This window comes from Cherax quadricarinatus, chromosome 33 (assembly GCF_038502225.1).
Source record: "Cherax quadricarinatus isolate ZL_2023a chromosome 33, ASM3850222v1, whole genome shotgun sequence".
Lineage (NCBI taxonomy): Eukaryota > Metazoa > Arthropoda > Malacostraca > Decapoda > Parastacidae > Cherax > Cherax quadricarinatus.
In genome coordinates this window covers 10,969,934-10,997,310 of record NC_091324.1, presented here as the reverse complement: position 1 = coordinate 10,997,310, position 27,377 = coordinate 10,969,934, and the positions used below count along the sequence as shown (strand labels likewise).

Below are 27,377 nucleotides of genomic sequence, written 5' to 3'. Positions count from 1 at the left end.
GGAGCAGCTTTTGAAAATTGACCGCTGTCTGGAAAATCTCCCAATTCCTGCCCCAGACATCTTACTTTTAGGAGATTTCAACTTGAGACACCTAAAATGGAGGAGTATAGCAAACACTGTTTTAGTAGGGATCACCCCGGGTGGCAGCTCAGATGAAAACTCACACACACACGAACTATTAAATCTCTGCACTAAATTCACCTTAAACCAGCAAATGTTAGAGCCTACAAAATTAGAAAATACGCTGGACCTCATCTTTACTAACAGCGACGATCTGATACGTAATATATGACCAATCCTGGATAGATCTGTCATTTCAGCAGAGCCTTCAACACAGGAGGGATGTGGGTGGCCTTACTGTTGTGTACAAGGCTAATATTGTCAAAGTACCACACTTGGATCCACTTCGAGGACAGCGTGAAACAAGCTTTTATGCCACAAGACGGGCAGAAAGCAACAACTTCACTCTGGCTGTACCCTTCTCCAGAACATCACTCCATCTGAGATCATATATACCCAGGATGACTAGAGTCTGGAATACATTCGTACAGCATAATGATGTCAACGAGATAAAGTCAGTTGATCAAATGAAAATGCTGGCCCACAGATGGCTCCAACTTCATCCTGTTCCCTACTTGTATGTCTCATAACAATAAAAGTGCTTTTAAATGAGCTGATGTGGGTAACAGCTCTTAGCTTGTCAATAAAATTAGGAATCCTAACCTGTAAATATCAGTCAATCAATCAAGTTTATTCTCTATAAGGATTACAATGTGGGGTTTACAGATTTTGGTTATTGTGTGGTTTACATTTTATAAAATACTAATTACAGAGGGGGCCACTAGGACACCTAGCATGGCTAGGCATTTCGGGCAGACTTAGATTAATTCTTAATTCTAAATTATTACAAATTATGGAGTAAGTTGGTATTATGGCTAAGTGACTAAATCATAGTTTGTGAGTTTAGCAATGTGAATGCTTTTGTTTTGGCACAATACATAGTTTCTATATTGGAGTATCACAGACAAACTTATGACTGGTTAGGATTCATTATTTTAAGATTAAGATTCGTATTTCTGTGTTTATAGTCAAATGGGTGAGTGAGTGAGTGAGTGCAAGTGTGAACCACCAGGTGGTTTTCATGTAGTTAGTTGACGGGGTGTATCAGAGAGATAAGATGTTTTCTAACGGTAGTTATGAAGGTGATGAATGAGTCTGCAGTTCTAGAGTTTTCAGGTAGGGTGTTCCAGATTTTAGGGCCTTTGACATACATTGAATTTTTGTAAAGGATTAGTCGGACACGGGGAATGTCATAGAGAAGTTTGTATCTGGTGTTATGCCTGTGGGTCCTGTCACAACTATCAAGAAAGCGTTTTAGGTCAAGGTTAATATTGGAATTTAAGGTTTTGTAGATGTAGATTGCACAGTAGTAAGTGTGGATGTTCTGAACAGGGAGTAAGTTTAGATCTATGAAGAGTGGGGGGAGGGTGTTGCCAGGGATGGGATTTAGTGATTATTCTTACTGCGGCTTTTTTGTTGGGTTATTATTGGCTTTAGGTGTGTTGCTGCAGTTGATCCCCAAGCACAAATAGCATAGGTGAGGTATGGATAAATGAGTAAATGGTATAGTGTGAGAAGGGCATTTTTCGGCACGTAGTATCGTATATTGGAGAGGATCCCCACCGTTTTGGATACTTTTTTTGTTATGTGTTGGATATGGGTGCTGAAATTCAGGTTGTTGTCGAGGTATAGGCCTAGGAATTTGCCCTCCTTATGTCTGGCAATTAGAGTGTTGTCGATCTTCATGTTAAGTTGCGCAACACCTGTTCTGCTACCAAACATAATATAGTAGGTTTTGTCAGTGTTAAGTGTAAGTTTATTGGCTGTCATCCAAGTCGATATTTTGAGCAGCTCCTCGTTAACAATGGTGTTGAGGGTGGCAAGATTAGGGTGAGAGATGACATAAGTCGTGTCGTCAGCAAAGAGAATGGGTTTCAGATGTTGGGATACGTTTGGAAGATCATTGATGTAAATGAGGAAGAGCAGGGGACCAAGGACACTTCCCTGCGGAACTCCAGTATCAAGTGGCCGTGTTGATGATGCTGTGTCTTTAATGGTGACATACTGATACCTATTAGTAAGGTAGGATTTGAAATATGCAAGCGCATGGCCTCTTATACCATAATGGTCAAATTTGTGGAGTAGGATGCCGTGGTCTACTGTGTCAAAAGCTTGTCTTAGGTCAGTAAAAATTCCTAGCTTGTCAATAAAGCTAGGGATCCTAACCTTGTCAAACCCTGTGTAAAAAAAAAAAGAAAAAAAAACGTATCAATGACAATACACTCAGATTACAACGTAATAGAGGTACAGACATGTATGCATAGGGCTCCTGACCAGCAAAATGTGATCAGTCATGAAGGTCTCTTCACAAAATTCAATTTTAATAACTAAAGCATACAATACAGATTAAGTCAACCATGTCCTAAATAAAACAAGCTGGGAAGATATCCTAAACAACACGAATCCGAACATTTGCCTAGAAAAAATGAACTCTGTAGTTCTTGAGACCTGCTCAAGACATATTCCGTTAAGAAAAAGAAAGAGAAGATGTAAACTAGAAAAAGAGACGCTCCCTATACAGACGAAGGTGAAGAGTCAGGGAGCTGCTGAGAGGGGCCAATGTATCTGAAATACGAAGGGAGGCACTGGTCAGTAAAATTGAAAATATCGAACTTAAGCTGAAGGAATCTTACAGGAGACAAGAATCACAGGAAGAACTAAAAGCCATAAAGGAAATAGAAAAAAAAAATACTTCTTCTCTTATGCCAACTCTAAAGGGGGAAAAATCCAGTATTGGGCCCCTGCCTAGGCGGGATGGGACATACACAGATGACAGCCAAGAAATAAGTGAAATATTAAAGTCCCAAGACGACTCAGTGTTCAGCGAGCCCTGCCCAGACTAAGGATCGACAATCCAAATGAATTCTTTACGAACGAAACCCAAAATTTGGTCATCTCAAAAATCTCGGATATTATCCAGACTCCACAAGACTCTGAAAAGGCAATAAATGACATGCCCATGCACTCTGCCCAGGCCCAGACTCGTGGAACTCTGTTCATCAAGAATTGCAAGAAGCCCCTATTGCGTGCCTTCAGCATTCTATGGAGAAGGAGCATGGACACAGGGGTCATCCCACACACACTAAAAACAACAAACATAGCCCCACTCCACAAAGGTGGCAGTAAAGCAATTGCAAAGAACTACAGACCGATAGCACTAGCATCCCATATCATAAAAATATTTGAGAGGGTTCTAAGAAGTAAGATCGCCAACCACCTAGATACCCATCAGTTACACAACCCAGGGCAACTCGGGTTTAGAGCAGGTCGCTCCTGCCTGTCTTAGCTACTGGACCACTATGACAAGGTCCTGGATGCTGTAGAGGATAAGCAAAATACAGATGTAGTATACACAGATTTTGCAAAAGCTTTCGACAAATGTGACCATGTGCTAATAGCACACAAAATGCGTGATACAGGAATAACAGGAAAAGTTGGTAGATGGATCTATAATTTCCTTACAAATAGAACACAAAGAGTAATAGTAAACAGAGTAAAGTCCCAGGTAGTCATGGTGAAAAGCTCTGTTCCACAAGGCACAGTACTCACTCCCATTCTATTCCTCATCCTCATTTCGGACATAGACAGAGATGTAAACTATAGGTCCTTGTCTTACTTTGTGAATGATACCCGGATTGCCATGGCAGTGACCTCAATCGACGACACCGCAAGACTCCAAGCGGACATCATCCAAGTCTTCAAATGGGCCACTCAAAACAATATGAAATTCAATGAGGACAAATTTCAACTATTCAGATATGGAAAACTTGAGGAAATTAAAAATGTATCAGGGTATACAACAAATTCTAACCATACAATAGAACAAAAAAGAAATGCGAAGGACCTGGGAGTGATAATGTCAGAGGATCTTGCCTTCAAAGACCACAACAATGTATCTACCTCATTTGCTAGGAAATTGATAGGATGGATAATGAGAACCTTCAAAACTAGGGACGCCAAGCCCATGATGATTCTCTTCAAATCGCTTGTTCTCTCTAGGCTGGAATACTGCTGTTCACTAACGGCCCCTTTCAAGGCTGGAGACATTGCAGACCTGGAGAGCGTACAAAGAACTTTCATGGCACACATAAGTACGATAAGGCACGTAAATTACTGGGAACAGTTGAAGGTCCTTGATCTGTATTCCCTGGAACGCAGGCGAGAGAGATACATGATAATATACAGTTGGAAGGTCCTGGAGGGATTGGTACCAAACCTACACACGAAAATCACTCCCTGTGAAAGCAAAAGACTCGGCAGGAGATGTAACATTCCCCGATGAAAAGCAGGGCGCCACGAGCATACTGAGAGACAACACAGTAAGTGTCTCTGGCCCAAGACTGTTCAGTTGCCTTCCAGCATACATAAGAGGGATTACCAATAGACCCCTGGCTGTCTTCAAGAAGGCACTGGACAGGCACCTAAAGTCAGTACCTGACTAACCGGGCTGTGGTTCGTATGTCAGTTTGCGTGCGGCCAGCAGTAACAGCCTGGTTGATCAGTCCCTGATCCACCATGAGGGCTGGTCTCAGACCAAGCCGCGGGGTCGTTGACCCCTGAAACCCTCTCCAGGCAAACTCCAGGTACTCGGAGAGAAATTAAGTCAAATAAAAATGATCCCAAATAGATAATTTACATTAATGACCTTGTTGAGGGAATTACAAGTGACATTAGCAGATTTGCTGATGATACAAATATAGGCCGAATGATTGATTCTGAGGAGGATACTGTTGAACTCCAGGAGGATTTGGACAAATTAATGTCTTGGCCTGAAAAGCTTTAGTCCTTGGGAATGAAAATAACCCTCGAAGTTATAAATTATGGGATGTAGTGCTTGATCACACACAGTAAGTAACAGGAGTCCAAAAGTTATTTTCCAGCTCTATACATCACTAGTAAGGTCTCACTTGGATTATGCCAAGTAGACCGATTGAAGCAAAATAAATCCCCTGGCCCTGATGAGCTTTTTTTCAAGGGTTCTTTTGGAGTGTAAAATGGAACTTTGTAAACCATTGACTAATAGAAGAAAACACATATATATATAGTGGCGGGAGTCAGGTGAGGTGATGTGTGGGTAGAGGTGGTAGTAGTAGTAGTAGTAGTAGTAATGGAACTAAGGAGGTGAGGCTAGAGAGGGACCTGCTGGCATCAAGTAACACCAGTTCCCAGGATGGGTAATATCCTCTTGCTTAGTAATTTTGAAATACTGTAACTACCGGATTTTTGCTTTATAGTGTTACTGACAGAAATTAGTGCAGCTTCAATGCATTTTCTCCGTCTTAAGTCGTCTTCTTTAATAACTAGTTTAGCTTCATTGAATTACATTGAAGCTGCACTAATTTCTGTCAGTAACACTATAAAGCAAAAATCCGGTAGTTACAGTATTTCAAAATTACTAAGCAAGAGGATATTACCCATCCTGGGAACTGGTGTTACTTGATGCCAGCAGGTCCCTCTCTAGCCTCACCTCCTTAGTTCCATTACTACTACTACAACTACTACTACTACTACTACTACTACCACCTCTACCCACGCATCACCTCACCTGACTCCCGCCACTATATATATGTGTGTTTTCTTAGTTTTCTCTGTATTAGGACTGAAGAAGCCACTCGTGGCGAAACGTTTCCTTTAATAAATGTCCTGAACTGTACATAAGTGTCTTTTTCCACATCTTGTCGGTATCACCATACCATTCCCCCTTCTAACATTGTTGGTAATTCTACCAACATTATTAGGATATTATGGTTCTGTACATAAGTGTCTTTTTCCACATCTTGTCGGTATCACCATACCATTCCCCCTTCTAACATTGTTGGTAATTCTACCAACATTATTAGGATATTATGGTTCTGGTTATCCTGGTTAATCTCAATGCAATAATGAATTAAAATATACAAAATAAATTAGGCATTTTTATTATTTTACAGAGTATCTCAAACATGAAGGTGTAGGTGTTGTCTTCTGATTCTGAGATATTTTGTGGTATTATATTTAAATGTTTGGAAAAAACATAGATGGTGTCTTAGTTTTCAAATAAGTTTGCACATATTTTCAGTCGTTTTCTGTTGGAATGTCAGGGATAATGCGTGGCAGTTATCCCACCGTGAAACTAACGGTGCCGTGATCAGTTCTACCCTTGAGGTGACCAAGTGCTTGTTGCTGGGCATCCCTGGAGTCACTGCAGTCACCGGTGGCCACGTAATGCCAGCTCCAGGCTCCCTGTGTATAACATGTTCACTTATTATTCACAGATAACATGTAAGGTGCAACAATAAAACGCCCTAAAGTATAATATATCACTAACATCGCAAGTGAAAAACCATGGTTAGTAGTGTGCATAAGAGGCTGTACATAGCGCAGTTAATGATAGCCGATTTTATTTTCATTAGGCATTATGTAAAATTTGTCATCCCTATGATACTTCAAAATTGTAAAAGAATCTAAATCACCAAACGTAGTTTGTCGTTTAATAATGATCCATGTTAACCTCATAATATTGTAAATATTCGGGTAAGAAATTTTAATGTGATTATTTCGTACTACCGCGTTAAAATTCTGGCGGTTGCATCTATGATCTTTTGGTATCAAATATATTTAACTGAGGAAACTTATTTTATTGTTATATCTTATGAGTAGTAAATTCTTGAAATTAACTTAAAAAAAAAAAACTGTGGTAATACTAATTTAAGAAAAATATGCCTGGTGGTTAACGCTCTCGCTTCACACGGTGAGGGCCTGGGTTCGATTCCCAGCCAGAGTAGAAACATTGGACGTATTTCTTTCCACCTGTTGTCTATGTTCCCCATCAGTAAAATGGGTACCTGGGTGTTAGTCGACTGGTGTGGGTCGCATCCTGGGACACTGACCTAAGGAGGCCTGGTCACAGACCGGGCCGCGGGGGCGTTGACCCCCGGAACTCTCTCCAGATAAACTCCAGAAACAATTCTTTCATATTTACCATAAGAGAAATTAGAAATAGTTTCCTTCATTAGTGTATAAAATCTTCTTAACCTAGTAACTAATAAGGATTAAATATGGAGTAGTGCAAATAAGAACACACAAGACAATCCTACTCACACTGTAGCCGTGGGTGTAGGCGTACTCGTAGAGGTCTGGCAGGGAGGTGCCGGCAGCACACACAGACGCAAACTCACCAATTACTATGGGCTTGTTCAAATTATAGTCAGACGCAGAGACCTGTGAGAGTGAGAATGTATTTGACCTTCAGAGGCTACTCTTGTAAGGTCATAATAATAATGATAATAATTCATCAACTAGTCGGTTCAGAAAACCGACCCGTTGATGAATGAGACACTTGTGCAACATTTGGGTATACATTATTGTGAAAATGTTTCGCCAGCCATTGGCTTCCTCAATTCATTACAGAGAAGAATGGTGAAAAATCAGGAGTTTTAGCCAGTCAGCTCCTCAGTCTGGTGTCGATGTGATCAATCCATCAATCTTGTCTGCTTCCAGCTCATTCCCTTAAACGTCAGTATATCACTATGACTAAGAAAGTCAAATATGTGACTGCGGCACTGGAATGAAAACGTGATTGACTATTTGATAGTCATTTTTAACGTGTGCTTGGTAACTTTCTGTTTTCTGTTTGAGATTGATAAGTTTGTATCACGGTATTATTTCATTTATTTGCGTTGTCTGTTAAAATCTAAATCTAGTACTTTATAATGCTTAAATTTTGCTTTTGTTAAACTAAATTACCTTAAACAGATTGTAAAAAATGTGTAATATAAATAAATATCTTTATAATAAGTATTCATTATGAAAAAATGTACTATTAACTTAGCAACTTGCCCTACTCTTGCTCATATTTACACTATATAAAATATCCCAATGACTTTAATCTATCGAAGAATTTACATATTTTTGGTTAGCAGTTTTATTTAGGGTGAGGGGGAGAGAGGAGGTGAACCTTCAGTTGAACCAGAAATACTAATGTTATTATCAGCTTACTAATAGACCTGCTAATGTCAGTTGAGTAATACACAAAAGTGCAACAGTTTTGGTATCTTCATTGACGAATCGTTTTTGCTTGCTCAGCAAGCAGTTGACCCCGCCACCTGGACCAGATTCGTGGAATTCCCTGTTTATAAAAAAATACAAAGTACCACTAGCATGAGCCCTCAGTATTCTCTGGAGAAAGAGCCTAGATCTAGATGAAATACCAGAGACCTTAAAGAGTGCAGACTTAGCTCATTCGCATAAGGGAGGTAGTAGAGGACTAGCTAAATATTACAGACCAGTAGCGCTTCCCACATAATAAAAATCTTCGAAAGAGTGGTGAGATGGCAATTGCAAATTTCAGCTTCTATAGAGCGGGACGATCATGCCTGTCACAGCTGCTGAACCACATTGGCAGAATTACGGAGGCGTTGGAAGACAACCAAAACGCAGATGTGATATACACAGATTTTGCAAAGATGTTTGACAAATGCGATCATGGAGTGATTGTACACAAAACGAGGGACATAGGTATTACGGGGAAGGTAGGCAGTGAATTTTTAGGTTCCTAACACACACAACACAAAAAGTAGTAGTAAACAGAATAAAATCCAGCATCAGCGAGGTAAAAAGCTCAGTTCCCCAAGGCACTGACCTGGGACCTCTGCTATTTCTTATCCTCATAGCAGACATAGATAAAAACATCCGCCACGGCTTTGTATCATATGCAGATGACACTAGAATAAGCATGAAAGTCACTTCGGTAGAAGACACTGAAAAATTGCAGGAAGATATAAGCAGGATTTTCCAGTGGGCAGTGGAGAACAACATGACGTTCAGTAGTGATAAGTTCCAGCTGCTTAGGTATGGAAAGAATGAAGAACTCAAAAGGAACATTGTATACAAAACTCAAGAGAATCATCAAGTAGATCGAAGGGAACACGCAAAAGACTTTGGAATAATTATGTCGGTTGACCTTTCTTTCAAAGAACATAATAAGACAAAGGTAACGAGGAGGATGACGGGAATGAGAACCTTCAAAACGAGAGGAAATAATGCCAGTGGTGACACTTTTTAAATCGATCATGCTCCCTCATTTGGAATATTGCTGTGTTGACGGCCTCACTCAGGGCAGGAGAAATATCAGAGATGGAACAAATATAGAGATCGTTTATTGCCCGCATAGAGCCATGAGAGCATTTAAATAATTGGAAAATGCCTTAAAGTCTTAAATATGTACTCACTGCAGCGGACGAGAAAGATACATGATAATACATATCTGAAATGTAGTTGAGGGCCTTGTCCCCAAATCTCCACACTGCCGTAACAACACTGGAGCGAGAGATATGGGAGGAAGTGCAAGGTAAACCTAGTGAAAAGCAGGGGTGCTGTGAACACAATGAGGGAACACAGTATCAACATTCATGGCCCCGGATTATTCAACATCTTACCAGAAGATATCAGAAACACTGCTGGGACAAATGTAGAAGTCTTCAAGAGGAAACTGTACAAGTATCTTCACCAGGTGTCAGGTCAACCAGGCTGTGATGGATATGTGGTGCTGAGGGCCATCAACAGCAACAGCCTGATTGATTAGGCAAGCATCAAACGAACCTGGCCCTTGGCCGGGTTCCAGGAGTAGAAAAGCTCTCGGAATTCGTCAATGGCGTCATCTCCATTCTTCACCTCACTTCTGGTTTCAGTATAAAATGCGCAATTTTCATGCTTCAGCTTCATGTTAATCGACACCATGGAGCCGGATACTTCTCAAGGCTGAGGGACTGACAACCTCAGTACTGCTACGTCAAGGCTGATGGACTGATCACATAGTATTTACCTCTTCACTTCTGCCTCCAGTTTTATTCACCTGAAGAAGCCTACCGTGTAGGCGAAATGTTTCGGAAATACAGGTACCTAAGTGTTGCGCTTTTATCATACTCATCAGACTTCCTTTCACTTTGATGTAGTATCATCAGTTTTGAATACCAGAAGGTTACCGTTCCACGGACGTTTCCTAATAAAAATAAATTCTATTACTTAAAAGCTAAAAGTATGACACAAGCAAAAAGACTTACAGTGAAGGGAGCGCCGGGACTCCAGGAGCCACTCCAGTCATAAGTATGCATTTGGTAGTAGTCAAGTTGAGAGTTGGAGCCAGCCGCACCATTGAGGCAGGAGTCAGTGTAGTGGTTGTGAGAATTAGAGAAGGCGTCATTCTGAGCGAATTGACCTGCAAAAGCGTTTACATTCACTTGTGTTATCCAACAGTTTAAAGTTATAACATGTTTCATTATCTCCTTGACATTCAAATTTAAACGAAGAAAATGGGAGTTGAACAGTAGTACTCTGGAAAGACTCCTGAAGCGCTACATTCTAACGTTAGTTATGCAAATTCATTTATTGGCGGAGTGAAAAATTTTAAATAAGAGAAAGACACAATACCGTGACTGGAACAATATAGAAATAACCCACACATACGTAGGAGAGAGGACCATTTACAAAGTCACACTGTTACTTTGTAAATGGTCCAAGTCGGACCGAAACGCCGTCGTAAGCTCCTTTTTCCTATGTGCGGTTTTTTTATTTTTTTTTTGTGAAATTTTTTATATTTACGGTACTACTTCTATTTACTGAAAAAATATATTTAATATATCCTTAAATTGGAAACAGGATAAAGATTATTATTAATTTAATTCTCCGTCAGACTCTTAACCAAGTTTCCTTATAAAAAATTTTTAAGTAACTTTAAATTTTGTACCTCCTTTAATATTTAATCTTAATTTATTTAATTTCTCGATTACACAAAATGAACGTAGTATACATGTGAAACGATCAACTAAGATATAGTAAGTCAGACGGAAGTCAACTCCCGACAGGAAGCCTACCCCAAGAGCCAATGGTGGTGAGAGTGCTAGAGTCGATCGCACGGACGGCCTGGTTCAGTCGACCAATGAAATGCAGCCAGCTGCAGTGGAGAAAGCATATGTGATCAGATTTCTTTCTGATGTTCCTCAGTGCACATCAGACACAGATACACACCTAAATAACAAGAGCAACACTGAATATGCATCACAAATATGGAACTTACACCTATCAAACATTCAAGGAAAGTCCTGACATTGGCGAAAGTCTCTCGATGAAAGAAATTTGGGGTTACCCTGCCTTTCATCGAATTAAACACAATTACCCATACTTTTCATACTCCAGACGTGTGACCCAAACGGATTTAGCCCTCCCCTGTGAATGTAATAATCACTAGTCTCTCAAATGTTCACTCTCATTTAAACAATTCCCAGCCTCGTATGGGAGTATATTCTCTTAAAAAACTGCATACAACGAAGTGACAAAGTTCATAAAGCCATCCCAGAAATGATACCAAAGCTTTGAAATAAAAGCTACGAGAAAAAATTGAAGGAGCTGAAGAGCCATCTAGGTGTTATATAGAACCTTGAAAGTACTGAAGTGGTTTAAGTGGAATGAACTATAGAACAGTAACAAGTGTGGATACACAGGTATTTTTTATAATGTCTCCGTGCATATCAAGTTTACCTGTATCTCTGTTTTAGAGATTAGAATAACCTTGACCGGTGATGTACAGATAATGTGCCTTAGTGACCCATATTCAAACATAGGCTCTAAACCTTATAAACCAGAACGGCAAAATCTGAAGCTACTTCATAAACTTAATTTAATCTCTACTATTGACTTGATTACATGTAGCTGCATTTTCAATGACGTTGTCATAGAAATGTTGCAATTATCCCCAGCTTCCCTAAAGAACTCGTTTATCACGTTGTGAGCCAAGTGAAACTCATATTTCCTCCAGTCATCGTAGAGAAATGGTTGATGCTTTATCACTGAAAAAATTATAAGAATGGTTATAATTATGACCATAAGTTTTAAAGGGGTGGGCCGGTAAGCCAGCGGAAGGCCTCGGTCAGATGACCAAAAGCTCCAACGGCGGGTCATCATCTGACTGAGACCCGCGTCAGGAAACGCTTGACAAGTTTCCTGACGATCCTTACCTAACCCTGTATCATTGATGTAGCCTTCACCATTATTATAATGTTTCATAAATATTTTTGTCTAGATATTTCATGCTCAGGCTCCCACTGAAGAGCAGTTTTTTTAGGGAGCATTGGATCAGATTTAAACTGTTAATGCAAAATGTGTCTGGTTACAGAGTACATGTCCACTAAATAATATTGTTTTCCAGTAGATATCTGATAACATTTAAAGATATTTCTTGACACAGTAAATAACATTTTGCACACAAAAAAATGTTTGCCAGATATCACCACGATCTTTACTTACTTCTCCATGGGGATGTTCGTGCCGGTCCAGCCAGCGCCGTCTTGGCCGATAGTGGTGGTGTCGTAACACGCATTGCCGTTGCTTTCCACCTGCGATGAAAGGTATCAATAACGTATATGTGTGGAAGAGCTGTAGAGATTACCCACACAAATTTAGAGTGACCTGTGTAATAGTGAAGAGAATCAAAATATAAGCTTTTGAAAGTGACTAATAACGATATACTCCGAGAGGCGTGCAAAAGTCAGGCTGAGCATGACTTGTTGATTTTTATTTATAGTGGGATGGATCCTTGGCACCATTATGCCAGGAGTTGCTTGCCACAGAGCGGGACATCATATAACTCTCACGTCAGGAGATATTTACCCTGACGAATAAAACACCACCACCAACAAAGACTAAAAGTTTAGTGGCAAAAGGGAGGCGAAGAACAGAAATAAGAGGCATAGCTTAGCGTTGACAAAACAGAGCAAGATTAATAGTAAGGCCTGTGAGAACATCATAGAATCTGTGAACAAGAGGCACAGCTTTGTAGGAAGAGGGATAGTATATGCACAGATTAATCCCACTTTTTTTTTAGTGTTGAAGGTATTCTAGATTGGTGGTTATTATTATAATCATGGGGAGCGTTAAACCCATAGGATTATACAGCGCCTGGGGGGAAGGTATCCAGGCTTAATTCAGGTAACTGGAACACAAATCCAGTTCCCCAGACCAAGAGCCCCTCACCAGCGTCAAGGAACCTTGGAAATATAAACACATATGCAGTATAATGTGATCCTTTATTGACTACGTTTCGCCCACACAGTGGGCTTTTTCAAGTCACAAACAGAACTACCTGGGGTGGAAGGAACGCGAGTATTTATAGTCAGGTTCAGAATGCTGAGGTCAGGTGGAGAATGCATTCTCCACCTGACCTCAGCATTCTGAACCTGACTATAAATACTCGCGTTCCTTCCACCCCAGGTAGCCACAGAACCCACTATGGCGTTGTTTCATACCTGGAATCACGACACAACCTGAAGTTCAAGATATGGTTCAACTTGAGGGGAGAACCAATATTGACTCCTCTCAACAAGGAAATGTATACCACCTTGAAAAGAGTCATGGAGACAGATCGCTCATTCACCCTGGAGGAACTGGACTCTCGGCAGAAAATCACCAAGGGTGTAGTGATGCGATACCCGCTGATGATGCCCATCGAGGCAGTAGCAACTCACCCCAGTGTGGTGTCAGCTCAACGTCTCAAGGCAAAGACGGCAGGCAACGCACCAACCCGACAGGTCCTCATTCAGCATGTAGGACCACTGCCATCCCAGCTGGACCTCGGTTCTTGGGGCAAGTACGATGTCAGGACCTTCACAGCAGAACCAGTTCGCTGTTTCAAGTGTCAGCGTTATGGACACCTGGGTGCACTCTGTCCGAACAGAGTAATCTGCGGTGTCTGCAGCCAGCACCACCCTACCGAGGAATGCATCACTAAGCTGAAAAATGCATCGCCACCCACTCCACAATGCCCGAACTGCAGGCAGAAACATCATGCCTGGAATCCTCGATGCCCCGAGAGGCTCGCCAGAATTCAAGGAGTCTGGAAGACGCCAAGAACTCGGCAACAGGCTACGACGGATCATCACTCTCAGCAGACGATGGGTGCAGAGAACGCTGCCATACCGCAGATCTCTCAGCAGCTAACCCAAGTCAATGCCCAGGAATTCCCAACCCTCGAAGTCTCAACCAGGCGTCAAGGTCAAGAACCTCCTGCACCACTACCTCAACGAAGAAACAGGAACAGGAGGCGTCAACAGGGTGCATCTGGTCAATGCGATCAGCAGGTGGCACTAAACGAGCCCCCACCGGCCATAGCACAACAACGCAGGCATTCCTTACCCGGCACAGGCGCTTTGCAGACTCAACTGGCACCTCACCAGCAGATCCCGGCTACCCAACAGCAACAGACCACGGTGCATACAATAAAGAAATCCAACCCTCAGCAGTCCCTACAGACCACAACAGCCCAGATAATATCCACTGTTTCGAACCCAACCCCAAATCAGGCTCTCACCAGGGAGGATCTCGTAGCACTCATCAAGGTGTTCACGGATCTTATTTGCAACACAATTAACTCCACGGAACAACAGAGCACATTCCGGCAGATGGTCAATACGCTCCTGAGAGTGTGCTTGCTGACCGAGGAGGAGACAGTGGATGCCATGAATTTGCAGGTTCTCAGAGCGGGCAGGACTCAGTCTCCAGCTCAGGAAACAACAGCGACGGAATAACCTCGGTACCAAATCACACCCTCAAGGTTCTACAATGGAACATTCAGGGCCTAAGGAGCAAACAGCACCTCTTGCTGGAGGCAGTAATTTGGGATCGGGTTGACATCGTCTTGCTACAAGAAACTCTGACTGTCCCGACTATGTGCCCAAGACTACCCGGTTTTGCTGGGTATTTTCGGCACATGGACCCGGGCGTTCACTGCAGAGGCACAGCTGTATTTGTATCCAATACAATACCTCACGAGGTTATAGCCAACCCTTTGGACTGTGGGGAGGATGTCGAGGTACAGGCCATCCTTGTGCACATACCTGGGGCGCCCATTACCATCTATAACATCTACAAGAACCCAAGACACACCCTCGACATTGCAGAGCTCCTCGCACTAGCACGCACTGAGTGTATTATTGTTGGTGGAGATTTCAACGCACATCACCCAATCCTGCACTCTCACTCAGCAACCAATGCTGATGGCAGACACATAGCAATGCTCCTACACGATATTCCAGAGGTAAAGTTGCTAAACAATGGAGACCCCACACACCTGTTGGGTGGCTGCCTCGACCTTACCTTTGGGTCAAGACAACTCGCAGCAGGAGCCACATGGGAAACTCATCCTCACCTTGTCAGTGACCACTTTGCAGTTATCACCACCTTCAACATCAACAGGCCTCCCACAGTTGTGCTGCCTCCTAGATGGGACGTAAAGAGGGCCAAATGGAAGGTGTTCCAGGATTATCTTCATGACTGGTGGTCCACATACTCTCTATCTGAAGACTGTGATACGGCTGAACAGGAGCTCATCACTGTTCTCATCCAGGCAGCAGAGTGCGCAATTCCAAAGAAGTCCGCACGACGCAATCACAAAAGAGACTGGTGGTTCTACAACGACGAGGTGCGGGAGCAGAACCACCGCATCAACTCTTTTAGGAAGCTATACAGGCGTAACCCTACAGCAGAGAACAGGAATACTCTGAGAGCCATTGTGCAGCATGCCCGTAGAATCTCTCAGAGTAAAAACTGAGAAATGGCTGGAGTGGTGCTCAACATTCGGGCATCACACCACCTTATCTGAGATATGGGGCAAGCTCAACATAGCAACTGGCAAGAGCAAGCCGAGGCCACCAGCACACCCGAACCCATCCCAGGAAGCAGAGAAACTAGTGGAGCTTTTCACTTCCAGGGGAGCCTCCACTCAGCTCCCACAGGACATCCGGAATATACAGACGGATCTTCTGCCACAGCGCCAGCTAACGATACAAGCTGCATGTGAATCGGAAGATGTGACTGATGAAGACCTCACGGACTTGGAAACTCCGACGTGCCATTAAGAACACAGGTGACACTGCCCTGGGCATCGATGGTGTGACGTACTCCATGATTGCACGGGCTGGGCAGAGTGGATGGGAAGCCATACTAGACGTCATTAACAAGTCGTGGAGGGCCAGGACACTCCCAGCAGCTTGGAAGAAAGCTACAATCGTACCAATTCCAAAGCCCAAGGACCCAGGCAGTATGAGACCCATATCGCTGACCAGCTGCTTAGGCAAGACTGCTGAGAGGATGGTGTTAAACCGCCTCCTATGGAAACTTGGACCCTCTCATCATCACTTATTTGGCTTCACCAAAGGAGTGGGAACAGCAGAGTGCAAAACCACTCTACTAAGCCAGATTGCTGATAGCAACAAAAAGCCTAGTATCGTCGTTTACCTCGACCTTGAGAAGGCATTTGAGCTAGCCAGCCCCACAGCAATTCTGGCAATACTAGCTCGGAAGGGAATCAGAGGACGCCTCCTGGCCTGGATAGAGTCCTACCTTAGGGGCAGGCAGGCCTGTGTCAGCTTTCAGGGACACTACTCTTCCTTTAAAACCCTGGAAAACGGTACGCCACAAGGAGGTGTGCTCAGTCCTACCCTGTTTAACATCCTTATGAAGGAACTTGTGAGCCTTCCCTTTCATAGTGGTACACAGCTCCTCAGCTATGCTGATGATCTTGCACTCGTAATGAATGGGAAAGGCAATTTAGAACGACAGGCTCAGAGAGCTTTGGACCTAATTACACAGTCTTGCAAGGAACTAGGCCTCAAGATCTCGGCCAAGAAATCTCTTGCAATGATGTTCAAGGGACCAGATCCTGTGAATAGATTACGTATTCAGGATATAGAACTTGAGTGGACAGGCTCCTACCTGTACTTGGGAATCTACATTGATAAAAAGCTGACCTTTCAGAAACAGGCCGAGTATGTCAGGTCACGTGCTCTACCCAGACTCAACGCCATGAGAGCCATGACGAGGCACCGTGCAGGGGCAAGCAAAGATGTACTTCGCTTGTACTATATACAAGCTATACGCTCGCTCATTGACTATGGTGCACCGGCGTTAGCTCATCTCTTCCCGCAGAGCAGGCAAAGGGTGGAGGTCGTACAAAACCAGGCGATAAGAACTATGCATGGTGCCCCTATCTGGACCAACACAGTATGTCTCAGATCTGAGGCCCGGCTTCCTTCCTTGGCTGACAGAGTAAGATACATAAACGCCTGCAAAGTGGCCACGATTCTGCACCGGCAGCAAGGTACCCCACTAAGGAGACGGATATTAACAACCATGTCACAAGATCCCACACTCTTCACGGACTACTCCTGGATTCGTTCGTTTTGTGCTGCTGGGCGGAAGCTGCTGCCTGTTCAGCTGCTCTGTGAGAAGAGTTGTGACCTTCCTGTTGCTGGGTACCATCCACCACCTCCCTGGCGTCCAGATCCAGCCGATGTTTTCATCATGCAGCTACCCATCTCTAAGTGTCTCTGCAGTCAAGACACCCTCAGCAATCATGCTGAGACAAGCATGGCACTGGCAGAGGGAGGCACATGTGCAGTGTATTTCACAGATGGTTCTGTCGACCCTGACAGGAAGAGAGCAGCAGCTGGACTACCACAATGGTCACACACAAGGCTGGCGACTCCCTGACCACTGCACGACCCTTCAAGCTGAGCTGGTGGCGATTCAGCAGGCATTGTCACATGCCCTACGACATCGACTCCGACCTGTCATACATGTTGATTCCACCTCTGCAATCAATGCCCTCTCCCATCCTCAACCACAGGATAATGTTCACCTCATCACATCGATCCTGAGCATAATGACAGCCTTAGAAGTTCAGGGTAATAGATCGACATTGAACTGGATCCCCAGCCATGCTGGCATCCGGGGAAATGAGGCGGCAGATGATGCAGCCAAGGCAGCAACAGACTATCCACATGTTGAGATTACTGTCCCAATCAGCCTACGACAGACCAAACTGGTGGCTGCCAGAGCCACGAAACTTATGGGGGAGGTCTTAGGTGATACCCCATCTCAACAGTGGTACCGAGCAGCGACTCAGGGAGAACCCCCTCCATATGATAGAAGCTGGTCTAGAGCGCAGTGTACCGCCATCCATCGGCTTCGTTTGGGCTTTCCCACAGCCAAGATGATGGTAGACAAGGCTGAGGAGGAGATGTGCCAGTACTGTCAGCACGTTGTCCAGCGGCCCCTAACACACTATCTTCTAGAGTGTGAAGCTACTGAGACACTCCGCAGGCAACTAGGGGTGATATTCCCTCCCGAAGAGGACCCAGAGATGACTGCGGCCACACTAGTGTACCATGGGGTCAACGAACCAGACAAGCTGTTACCTGTGATAATGACATATCCTCCTCCTCGCTAGTGTCCATAGTTACATATGGTGTCGCTTATGAGATGCACCAGTTGAACTGACCAGAGGGGCGCTTGAGCGGCATGCGTCGCATCATTGTGGAAACCTTTCTCCATCAGGAGCCAGAGACGGGTCATCGCAAGATTGGGACCCGTGCCAGGACTATGGTCTTGGCGAACATTATACATACATACACCCCAGGTAGTTCTGTTTGTGACTTGAGAAAGCCCACTGTGTGGGCGAAACGTAGTCAATAAAGGATCACATTATACTGCATGTGTGTTTATATTTCCATTGTGTCGGTATTTTATACCATTTATTTCCGTCAAGGAACCTTCCTTGAGGGCTAGATTGGTGGTGCACAACTGGTGTGCAGCCTTAATGACCCTAGTGCGGTCGACGGGCTTGCAGCCTAACACACCAACCAAATCACTGTACACTAGACAGTTTGATCTTTAAAATAGCTTTCTATGCTCTTTTATTGCTGGAAGATTTATTTTCATCATTATTCGACCTGTTAATAAAAATTACTTAAGTTTCATTAGATTAGGCTGATTTTAAAATACATTATTAAGTAACATCTTAAAATTTACATTTTATGAGAAAAAATCTACCTATCATCTACATGCACAGCCTCTTTTACGAACTGATAAACATTTTTTTGTGAGGTTACTGATAATGTTTTTCCTAAGAAAACATTCGAGACAGTTCAAATCTTGAAACTGAAGTAATATACAAGACAAAATTTTCGTGAAGTGTTAGGCGATTATCCAAAAATAGTAAAATGAAACTGAAGGCAAGTAGAGGCACTTCAGATTTCGTAAAATAATTTTTGTTATGCAATCATAAAACACTGGAAATACATTATCTTTCAATAAGTAAAAATATATTAAAAAATGGTTGATTAAATAATTTTAAAGTATCAATTTCGATTATTCACAATGCCAACTTTCAGATGTTTTATTTACAAAATATATCGAATTAATGATAACTGGTAAATGGTCTTGTAACTCTTATTACTTTTGAAATTAGTGGTATTAAGCTAATTCTAATGTTTTCTTGAATCTAACATAGTGACGCCAGGAAAAGTTTTGCAGTAGTCATACTAGTTATCATAGTGGGGGGTCTCGTTAGTAAGAATAAGTTCAACATTTATCCATTTTTGTAATATTACAATTCACGTTTTTTTATGACATGAAAACGTATCCGTGCTGACAATGTAAGCCAGAGGGATGAATACACATATATAAGAGACCTCCACTATTTTATCCAGATAACCTTTGTAAAGAGAGGAAGGTCTTTTATTCTATGTAATATGTCATTTTATGTATCCCATGTCATAACTATCTACCATACGTTAGTACTCACCCGCACTGAACCTTCAGGTTCGTTGACAGCCTCGAAGGATGCCAGAGCAGGGTGCCCCTTGATTGTATTTATCAGAGACTGAAATAAAAGAATACTTAGAATGTGAAACTAATATATTTTATTATCTACCTCCTATGACACACATTTTCTGTCAATTTGAAAATCATGATACTATGATACAATCAAGAAACCACTGAAACGCAAACCATTGTCACCATAGCCAGAGTCATTTTGGTAGAGATTAAACAAGGACTGGGAAAGACTACTTAGTTATCAGAAGAGGAACTCTGCATGAATTTAACTGCCTGCCCTTGTTTGTTATATATATATATATATATATATATATATATATATATATATATATATATATATATATATATATATATATATATATATATATATATATATATATATATATAATATATATAATATAATATATATATATATATATATATATAATATATATAATATAATTAATTAAGGATTTTATAAAAAATTATGAAAATGGTTTTAAAAAAATTATAAATAAAAAAATTTTTAAATGTTATAATGTATTTTAATATGTAAAATGGGGGTTTATTTTGTAAAATGGGGAAAAATGTTATAAAAAATTTAAATTTTAATGTAAAAATTAATTATATTGGGGAAAAAATTGGGAAAATAAAAATTTTATATGTAAAAAATAAATTAATATGTGTAGCATAAAAAAGAAAATTTTTATTGGGGGATAAATTATTATAATCAAAATGTTTAAAATATATGTTTTTATTTTTTATTTTATAAAAGTAATAAATAATGGAAAAGGAATACAAAAGTAAAGGGGGGTAAATGTATAAATAAGGAAAAGTTGTAAAATAAGGTATTAAAATGGGGATGCAAAAATATGGGGGGGAAATTGAAAAGTTTTAAAAAGATATTTTAAAAGTAATGAATTTAGGTTTTAAGGGATGGATAAGAGGAATTGGGGGAAAATAAGAATGGATAAAAAAAAAAAATATAATTTTTAAAAAAATGTTTTAAAAAAGGGATATAAGGGAAAAAAAGGGGAAAATGGGGAAATGCAAAAAAAATATGGAAAGGATGTAAAAATTTAAAGTAAAAAAATTTGGGGGATTTTAAAAGTTAATGTATAAAAAATGGTTTTTATTAAAAAAAAGGGGATAATAATATATTGGGGGAAAAAATATTTTTTAAATTTTAAATGTATGGGGGGTAATTTTTTATGGGGGAATATAATTTGTATAAAAAAAGTAATGTAAAATTAATTTTGGGAAAATGAAATGTAAATATAATATGTATATAAGAAATAAAAAGGGGGATATGTTATTTTATTTTTGTTTTTAAATGTATAAAAAATAAAATTTTTTAAAATTAAAATTGGGTTTTTTATAAATGGGAATGTAAAAAATAAGGAAAAATTTTGGGATGGAAAATGTATGTATTTTAATTAAAAAAAGGGGGAAAAAATTGGGGATTGGGGGATAAAAGGTTTTTTAATGGGGGGAAAGTTAATATGTTTAATTGGAACATATATAAATATTTAATAAAATGGAAGTTTTTATTTTTATGGTTTAAAAAGGTATATATGGGGATGGGGGGGAATGTAAAGTTAATATAAAAATTTTTATTAAAAATTTTAAAGGTTTTTTAATGTATATTTTGGGGTTTTAAAAAGGGGGGGTATTTGGGAAAATATTTAAAGGGGGGTAAAGTAATTTGTTTAAAATATTTATAATGTTGTAAAGGAATAAATTATGTTTAAGGTTTTAAAAATTTTGGGGTAATTTAAAAGGAAAATTAAATTATTTTTGTATATAATTTTTGTTTTAATTTAAAAAATTAAAGTATAAAAGTTTAATGGTTTAAATAAAAGGAAAATGTAAGAAAAGAAGGGGGAGGGTGTCAAATGATTTAAAAAAAAATTATAATCAAATTAAGGGGGTTGGAAAAGGTGTTTTGTTCTTGGGGTTCTTTTTAAAATTTTTAAGAAGGTTAACATAAAATTGTTAGGGAAAATTAAAAGGTTTTGGTGGGGCAAAAATTAATTAATAAAAAAGGGGAAATTTTATGAAAAAAAAGATTAAAAAACCCTTTTAAGGGGGAAACCCTTGGGGGGTTAAAGGACGAAGAAGTGGGGGGGAGCCTTTTTTTGGAAGGGGGTTTTTTAAAAGTGGGAAAAGAAAGGGTATTAATAAAAGGGGAATTTAAAGGGGGGTTTGGGGGTGGGTTTTCCCAAAAGAGAAACCCGCAGGAAAATGGAAAATTTAAAAATTTGGGGGGGAAAGGGGTTTAGAAGGGGGAAAAGGGGGCTTTTGGTTTATTTAAATGGGGGGATTGGGGGAGAAGGGGGTGAAAACAGGGGCTTACCTAAGTTGGGTTAAATTTTGAAGGTTGGGAAAATTTTTTGGGGGGTTTCCAAAAAAGGGTTTGGAAAAAAGACAATTTATTTGGGGGGGTTGGGAATTTTGAGGAATTTTCACATAGAGCTTTAATTTTTTTGACATTCCCGGGTTTGGGGGGAAAAGTTTTGAAAAATGGGAAAGAATTTTAAAGGACCTTTGGGGGTTTTTTTTTTGGGCCAAAACCCCCCTCGGGGGGCCCCTTTTTATTTTATATAAAGTATTATGTTTTATTTTATATGTATTTTATATTATGTTTTATATATGTATATTATATGTATATAATATGTATATATGTATTTTTATATATGTTTTATATTATATTTATATATGTATATTATATATGTTTGTAAAAAATGGGATATAATTTTAAAGATAAGATAATAGAAAATGTAAAATTAAGAGTAAAAATGTATTATATAGCTTTATAAAATTTAAAAATAGTTAATGTTAATTTTGTTTAGAATTTTGTATTATAAAAAATGGATTAAAAAGTTAAATAAAGATAAAATGTTTAATTTGTTTTATATATATATTTTATATATATATTTTATATTTTATATATATATTTTATATTTTATATATATTTTATATTTTTAAAATATTTTATATATATGTTTTTTATGTATTATGTATATATATTTTTATATATATATATATATTTTATAAAATTTTATATTTTATTTTATATATATTTTATATATATATATTTTAAAATTTTGTTTTATATATTTTATTTTATATTTTATATATTTTATTTTATATTTTATATATATATTTTATATTTTATATATTTTGTATATGTATATATATTTTTATATATATTTTATATATGTATATGTTTTATATGTTTTATTTTATATATGGAAAATGTTATGATATATTATATATATATATTATATATATATGGATATGTTTTTATGTATATATATTTTATATATATTTTATATTATATATACATATAATATATATGGTTTTTATTTTATATTTTTTATATATAGATATATATATATTTTATATTTTTATATATTTTATATATTTTTATATATTATGTTTTATGTATATATATGGATATTATATGTATTTTATATGGTATGTTTTATTTTATATATGGATATGTATATGTATTATATATGGGAAAATTTTATAATATTAAATAAATTATTTTAAAAATAGAATAGTTTAGAGATTATATTAATATTAGTAATTATAAAGTAAAGTTGGAAAGAGATATAATAATAATTTTTATAATTTTAAAATGATTAAAAGTAATTTAAAAATTTAGTAAGTTGGGGAAATAAAAAATTTTTTAAAAGAAAGAAATTTTAAAGGATTATTTTAGTTATTATTAAATTTTTAATTTGAATATAAATGGATTAATTTATAGTAAAATTTTAAAGGAAATGGTGTATTTTTATACTTGGGTTTTGGGAAAATTAAATAGCTTAGTTTATTAATTTTAAACTTTATGTTTTTTAGTTTTTAAAGAAAATAATTATTGCCTTTTAGAAAAATTTTTAAATTTTTTAAGGGTTTTAAAAATGAAATTTAAATTTTAAAAATTTAAAAAAATATTAATAATGTTTATGTATTTTTATTTATTGATAAGTAAATGTTCTGGGGTTTTCTAATAATGTTTCTAGAGGCTTTCGAATTTTATCCCAAAGGGTTTATTTGATTAGGAAATATTTTTCCCAAAATTTTTGAAAAAGGAATAAAATTTTAAAAACCCAAAGAAAATTAATTGAATTAAAAACTTTTTAAAAAAATTGGCTTAAAATTTTTTTTAACCAAAAAGGAAAACCCATTTAAATAAAAATAGGGTTTTTCCCCATATTAAAACTTGGGGTTTGATATGCCCTTTAAGGGTTTTTAAATTAAAAGTTTGATTCAAAAACCATAAAAAAAATTCTTGGAAAAAAAGAATTTAAAATGCTATGTTTTGGGGTTTTTAAGGGGGTTCCTTTTAAATTTGGGGATAAATTTGAAGGGGGGAAACTTTTTTTAAAAACTAAACTTTGGGGGTTAAAAAATTTCAAATTTTTTAGAAATTAAAAAACTGAAAAATTCCAAATATATATATATATATATATATATATATATATATATATATATATATATATATATATATATATCGTTTTCATTTTTGAAAATATGTAATGTTTTACTTACATTAAGACAATTTTGAATGTAGGAATCAAGTTTACTGTCGTCCCACACCAGGTTTATGGCTTTCTGGTTGGTAAGGTAAGCGCCGTTCCACATGACTAGATTCACTAACACGTTGTGTTGCTGCGCAGCATTCAGAAGTTTGAGAACGTCGTCCTCGAACTGACCAGTCCTGTCGCAGTCAGTGACGTAGCCATCGTCGTCAAATTCCGGAGTGCTGAAGCCCTCCACGTGTACCCACACCCCTGCAACCGGATGAGAGTAGTTTATACATGGGTTCTGAGATTCATATCTGAGTTATGTTTAACAAGCTTAAGGTTTCATTCATTGCCATATAGATAACATATTGACTCACTGATGGAGTTGCCACCGGCGTTACCGATCTCCCCGACCCAGGTCTCTAGAGTGCCGTCATAGCCGCCATTTCCAAAGTCATAGCCGTAGCTGTTCCAGGCGATATTTACGCCGTTCAGGAAGACCTTTTCACCTCCATATGTAAGATCTGTTCCAGACACCTGTCAAAAACATCGGTACACAATACTTTGTTTGGTATTATCTTCGAAGGATAATTTTGATGAGTGTTAGTTTTTCTTTTTTCTCTCGGAGCTCGGCCTTAGGCCAGGCTCGTATTGATTATAATAATTATATTAAATATATACAAGCATTATAAGTCATATTTAGCAATTACCAGTTATATTTATTGATAATATTTACAACTAACCCACAAACTGGAAATAAAAAATGCACGCTGTTCTGGTATGCCCTAGGCTTATATTAGGGTGCGACTGAATCAGATCAGGGCATAGGTAAGTGACGGGACAGTCAGGTCATGTCACATGTATGCTTACGATTGCGCCACATGATGTAAGAGTAAAAAAAAATATACAGAAGTAAAGAAATGGTTAGGATTTACCTAAGAGATATTGTAATGAGAGCCATTTCAACAAGACTCAGAATGGTAAATGATTTTGGAAAAGACCCGGCTTATAGTATAGCTATTTCGAACACGACAGGAAAGACTTGTTAGTGTGAACAAGGCGAGCATTTTTTTTTTTGGTTACCTATAAGTCTGTCGAAAATAAAAGGGTCCGTGTTATCAGTGTATTGAAGAAGACAAGAAGAGCAGGAAATATGAACACCTGAAGTACCGGTGGCAGAAGTATGAACCTGATTGCTTTGAAATGATTTAGTTTGACGAACTGAAAGTTTAATGTCCAGACTAGGCGGAAGGTATCTAAGATTACACAAATTAAAACTATAGGGAACTCAAAATTCAAATGTCTTTACTGGTGAAGTGATTTTAGTAAATGAGAAAGTCTCTTTTTATATTCTAGTAGGCAGTTTATGAAATTAGGAAGATAGCCAAGACGAGTGAATGAACTGCGAAGAACTGAAATTTCCGAGTTGACGAACTAGGGACCATAGATATGAAAGACAGGGAGAAACAGGCTCTTAACAAATTGTACAGAGGATTAAAAACATTTATATTTATGCCACTGTGTATAAGACATTCAATTGACGAAAAAGAAAAGGCAGTCACATAATAGTCAACCTGAACATCAAAGCGAGAAAATGAAGTAGGGAGTTATTGTCATATACAACTTTAAGCAGAAGGTTGTGTGTAATTTTTACGTGAATGAGATAAATTGATGACTCTGCTCAGTATATAAAAACTACAATCATTTTATGTAAATGTGTGTGAACGTTTAACAAATACTGTGTATACATGCCCTTTTATGTACAAAACAAAATTACGAAGTTGCATCAATGTATACATGGGCATATGCACGCATGTATGTATGTTCTGTGTGTTTCTCTGTATGTATGTAAAAAAAATATACTTTGTAAATGAGTAAATGCAAAAACTTTTACCGAGAGTCTGCTAGCAGTGGTGGAGCCCAGTAGGGCTAGGAGGGTGAGGAGCAACATGATGGCAATCACAGCAACTTCATGTGACGTCTGAATTGCACTCAAGACACCTCTCATTATATACGTATCCTTCCCAGCCATCTCTTGCAGCTCATCTAATCTTGTTTGCATCACCACATGGGAAAACTGCCAGAGGCCAAATGATACGACATACAAATGGTGTTTTCTCATGTATGAGAGTAACAGGAGGATACACACATGCCCGTTGACAATCTCAGCACAGTGTAAAAAGTTTTGTTAAATACTTTTACCGCACTATTCTGTCAAAGTAGAACTTCTGCGTACTATACTCAGAGTATGAACAGAGACTGAATAACTACCTGGGGATTGTATTTGAGCTAATGTAAATCTTTAAGAGATCAAAGATTGCAGTTTTTAGGATTTTTTTTTCTAGCAATGACAGGTGGTGCGCGAATGAAGATTTTAAAGTCCTCTAATTCATGAGCTATAGCTCATGAGTCCTTTGAAATGGATGATATGTTTTCGAGTTTTTGGTATAGGCTATGTAGGTGCAAATTTTGTTGGATTATCTGCAATAACTGAAGAATGCATCTTTTGGTCAGCTTAAACGTTTAGTGCTCATGTGCTTTTCTCAAACACTAGCCTTGATTTTAGGTTGTGTAAGTTTCAGCTTGCCAATTTTATTAAAAACTAGTTTCTGTGAAATAACTGAAGAATATCTCGTCTGATCAGGAATAAATCAGTGTCTGACTTTATTGGGTTATCCTAAGTTAAATCCACATAATGTACGTGTATGTGCCTTGAACATTTGTGTGTTTTATTAAATTTGCATAGGTACCCAAAGTTTAAATGTAACTTAATTACTTTCTTTCTTAATCATTTACTTGCTTACCTAAACATTGGTCAGTTCTTAAAGAAAAGATTGGTTTGATTTTGGTCTGTGTAGTTCCCAATTTGCATTTTCTTTTATGGAATAAATTTGGAAAATTGAAACAGCACTGTATGTGATAATTTTTGTGTCGCTTCTATTAGCTGATAACTTGATAATGCAGCTTTTGAGCGGCTTCATATTCTGTATGACAGTTACATAGTGGGAACAAAAACTAACTATGTTTTCCTGTCATACTCCAGTTACACAAGATGGGTAACATGCATAATTAAAACTTGCCAGCCTGAGCTGAGATTTT

The 27,377-nt window shown here is 38.5% G+C and overlaps 1 protein-coding gene across 1 annotated transcript; it reads right to left on the bottom strand.

Annotated features, from left to right (window-relative positions):
• Positions 1-6,024: 6,024 nt before the first annotated feature.
• On the bottom strand, positions 6,025-26,365 carry LOC128694034 (mannan endo-1,4-beta-mannosidase). Its single transcript, XM_053784026.2, has 9 exons — positions 26,173-26,365; positions 24,656-24,815; positions 24,304-24,545; positions 19,733-19,810; positions 12,400-12,488; positions 10,971-11,050; positions 10,161-10,315; positions 7,201-7,320; positions 6,025-6,342 (listed from the first exon to the last, which is right to left on the bottom strand). Exons 1-9 carry the CDS (start codon positions 26,338-26,340, stop codon positions 6,217-6,219), a joined length of 1,218 nt encoding a protein of 405 aa, XP_053640001.2. The 5' UTR covers positions 26,341-26,365; the 3' UTR covers positions 6,025-6,216.
• Positions 26,366-27,377: the final 1,012 nt, after the last annotated feature.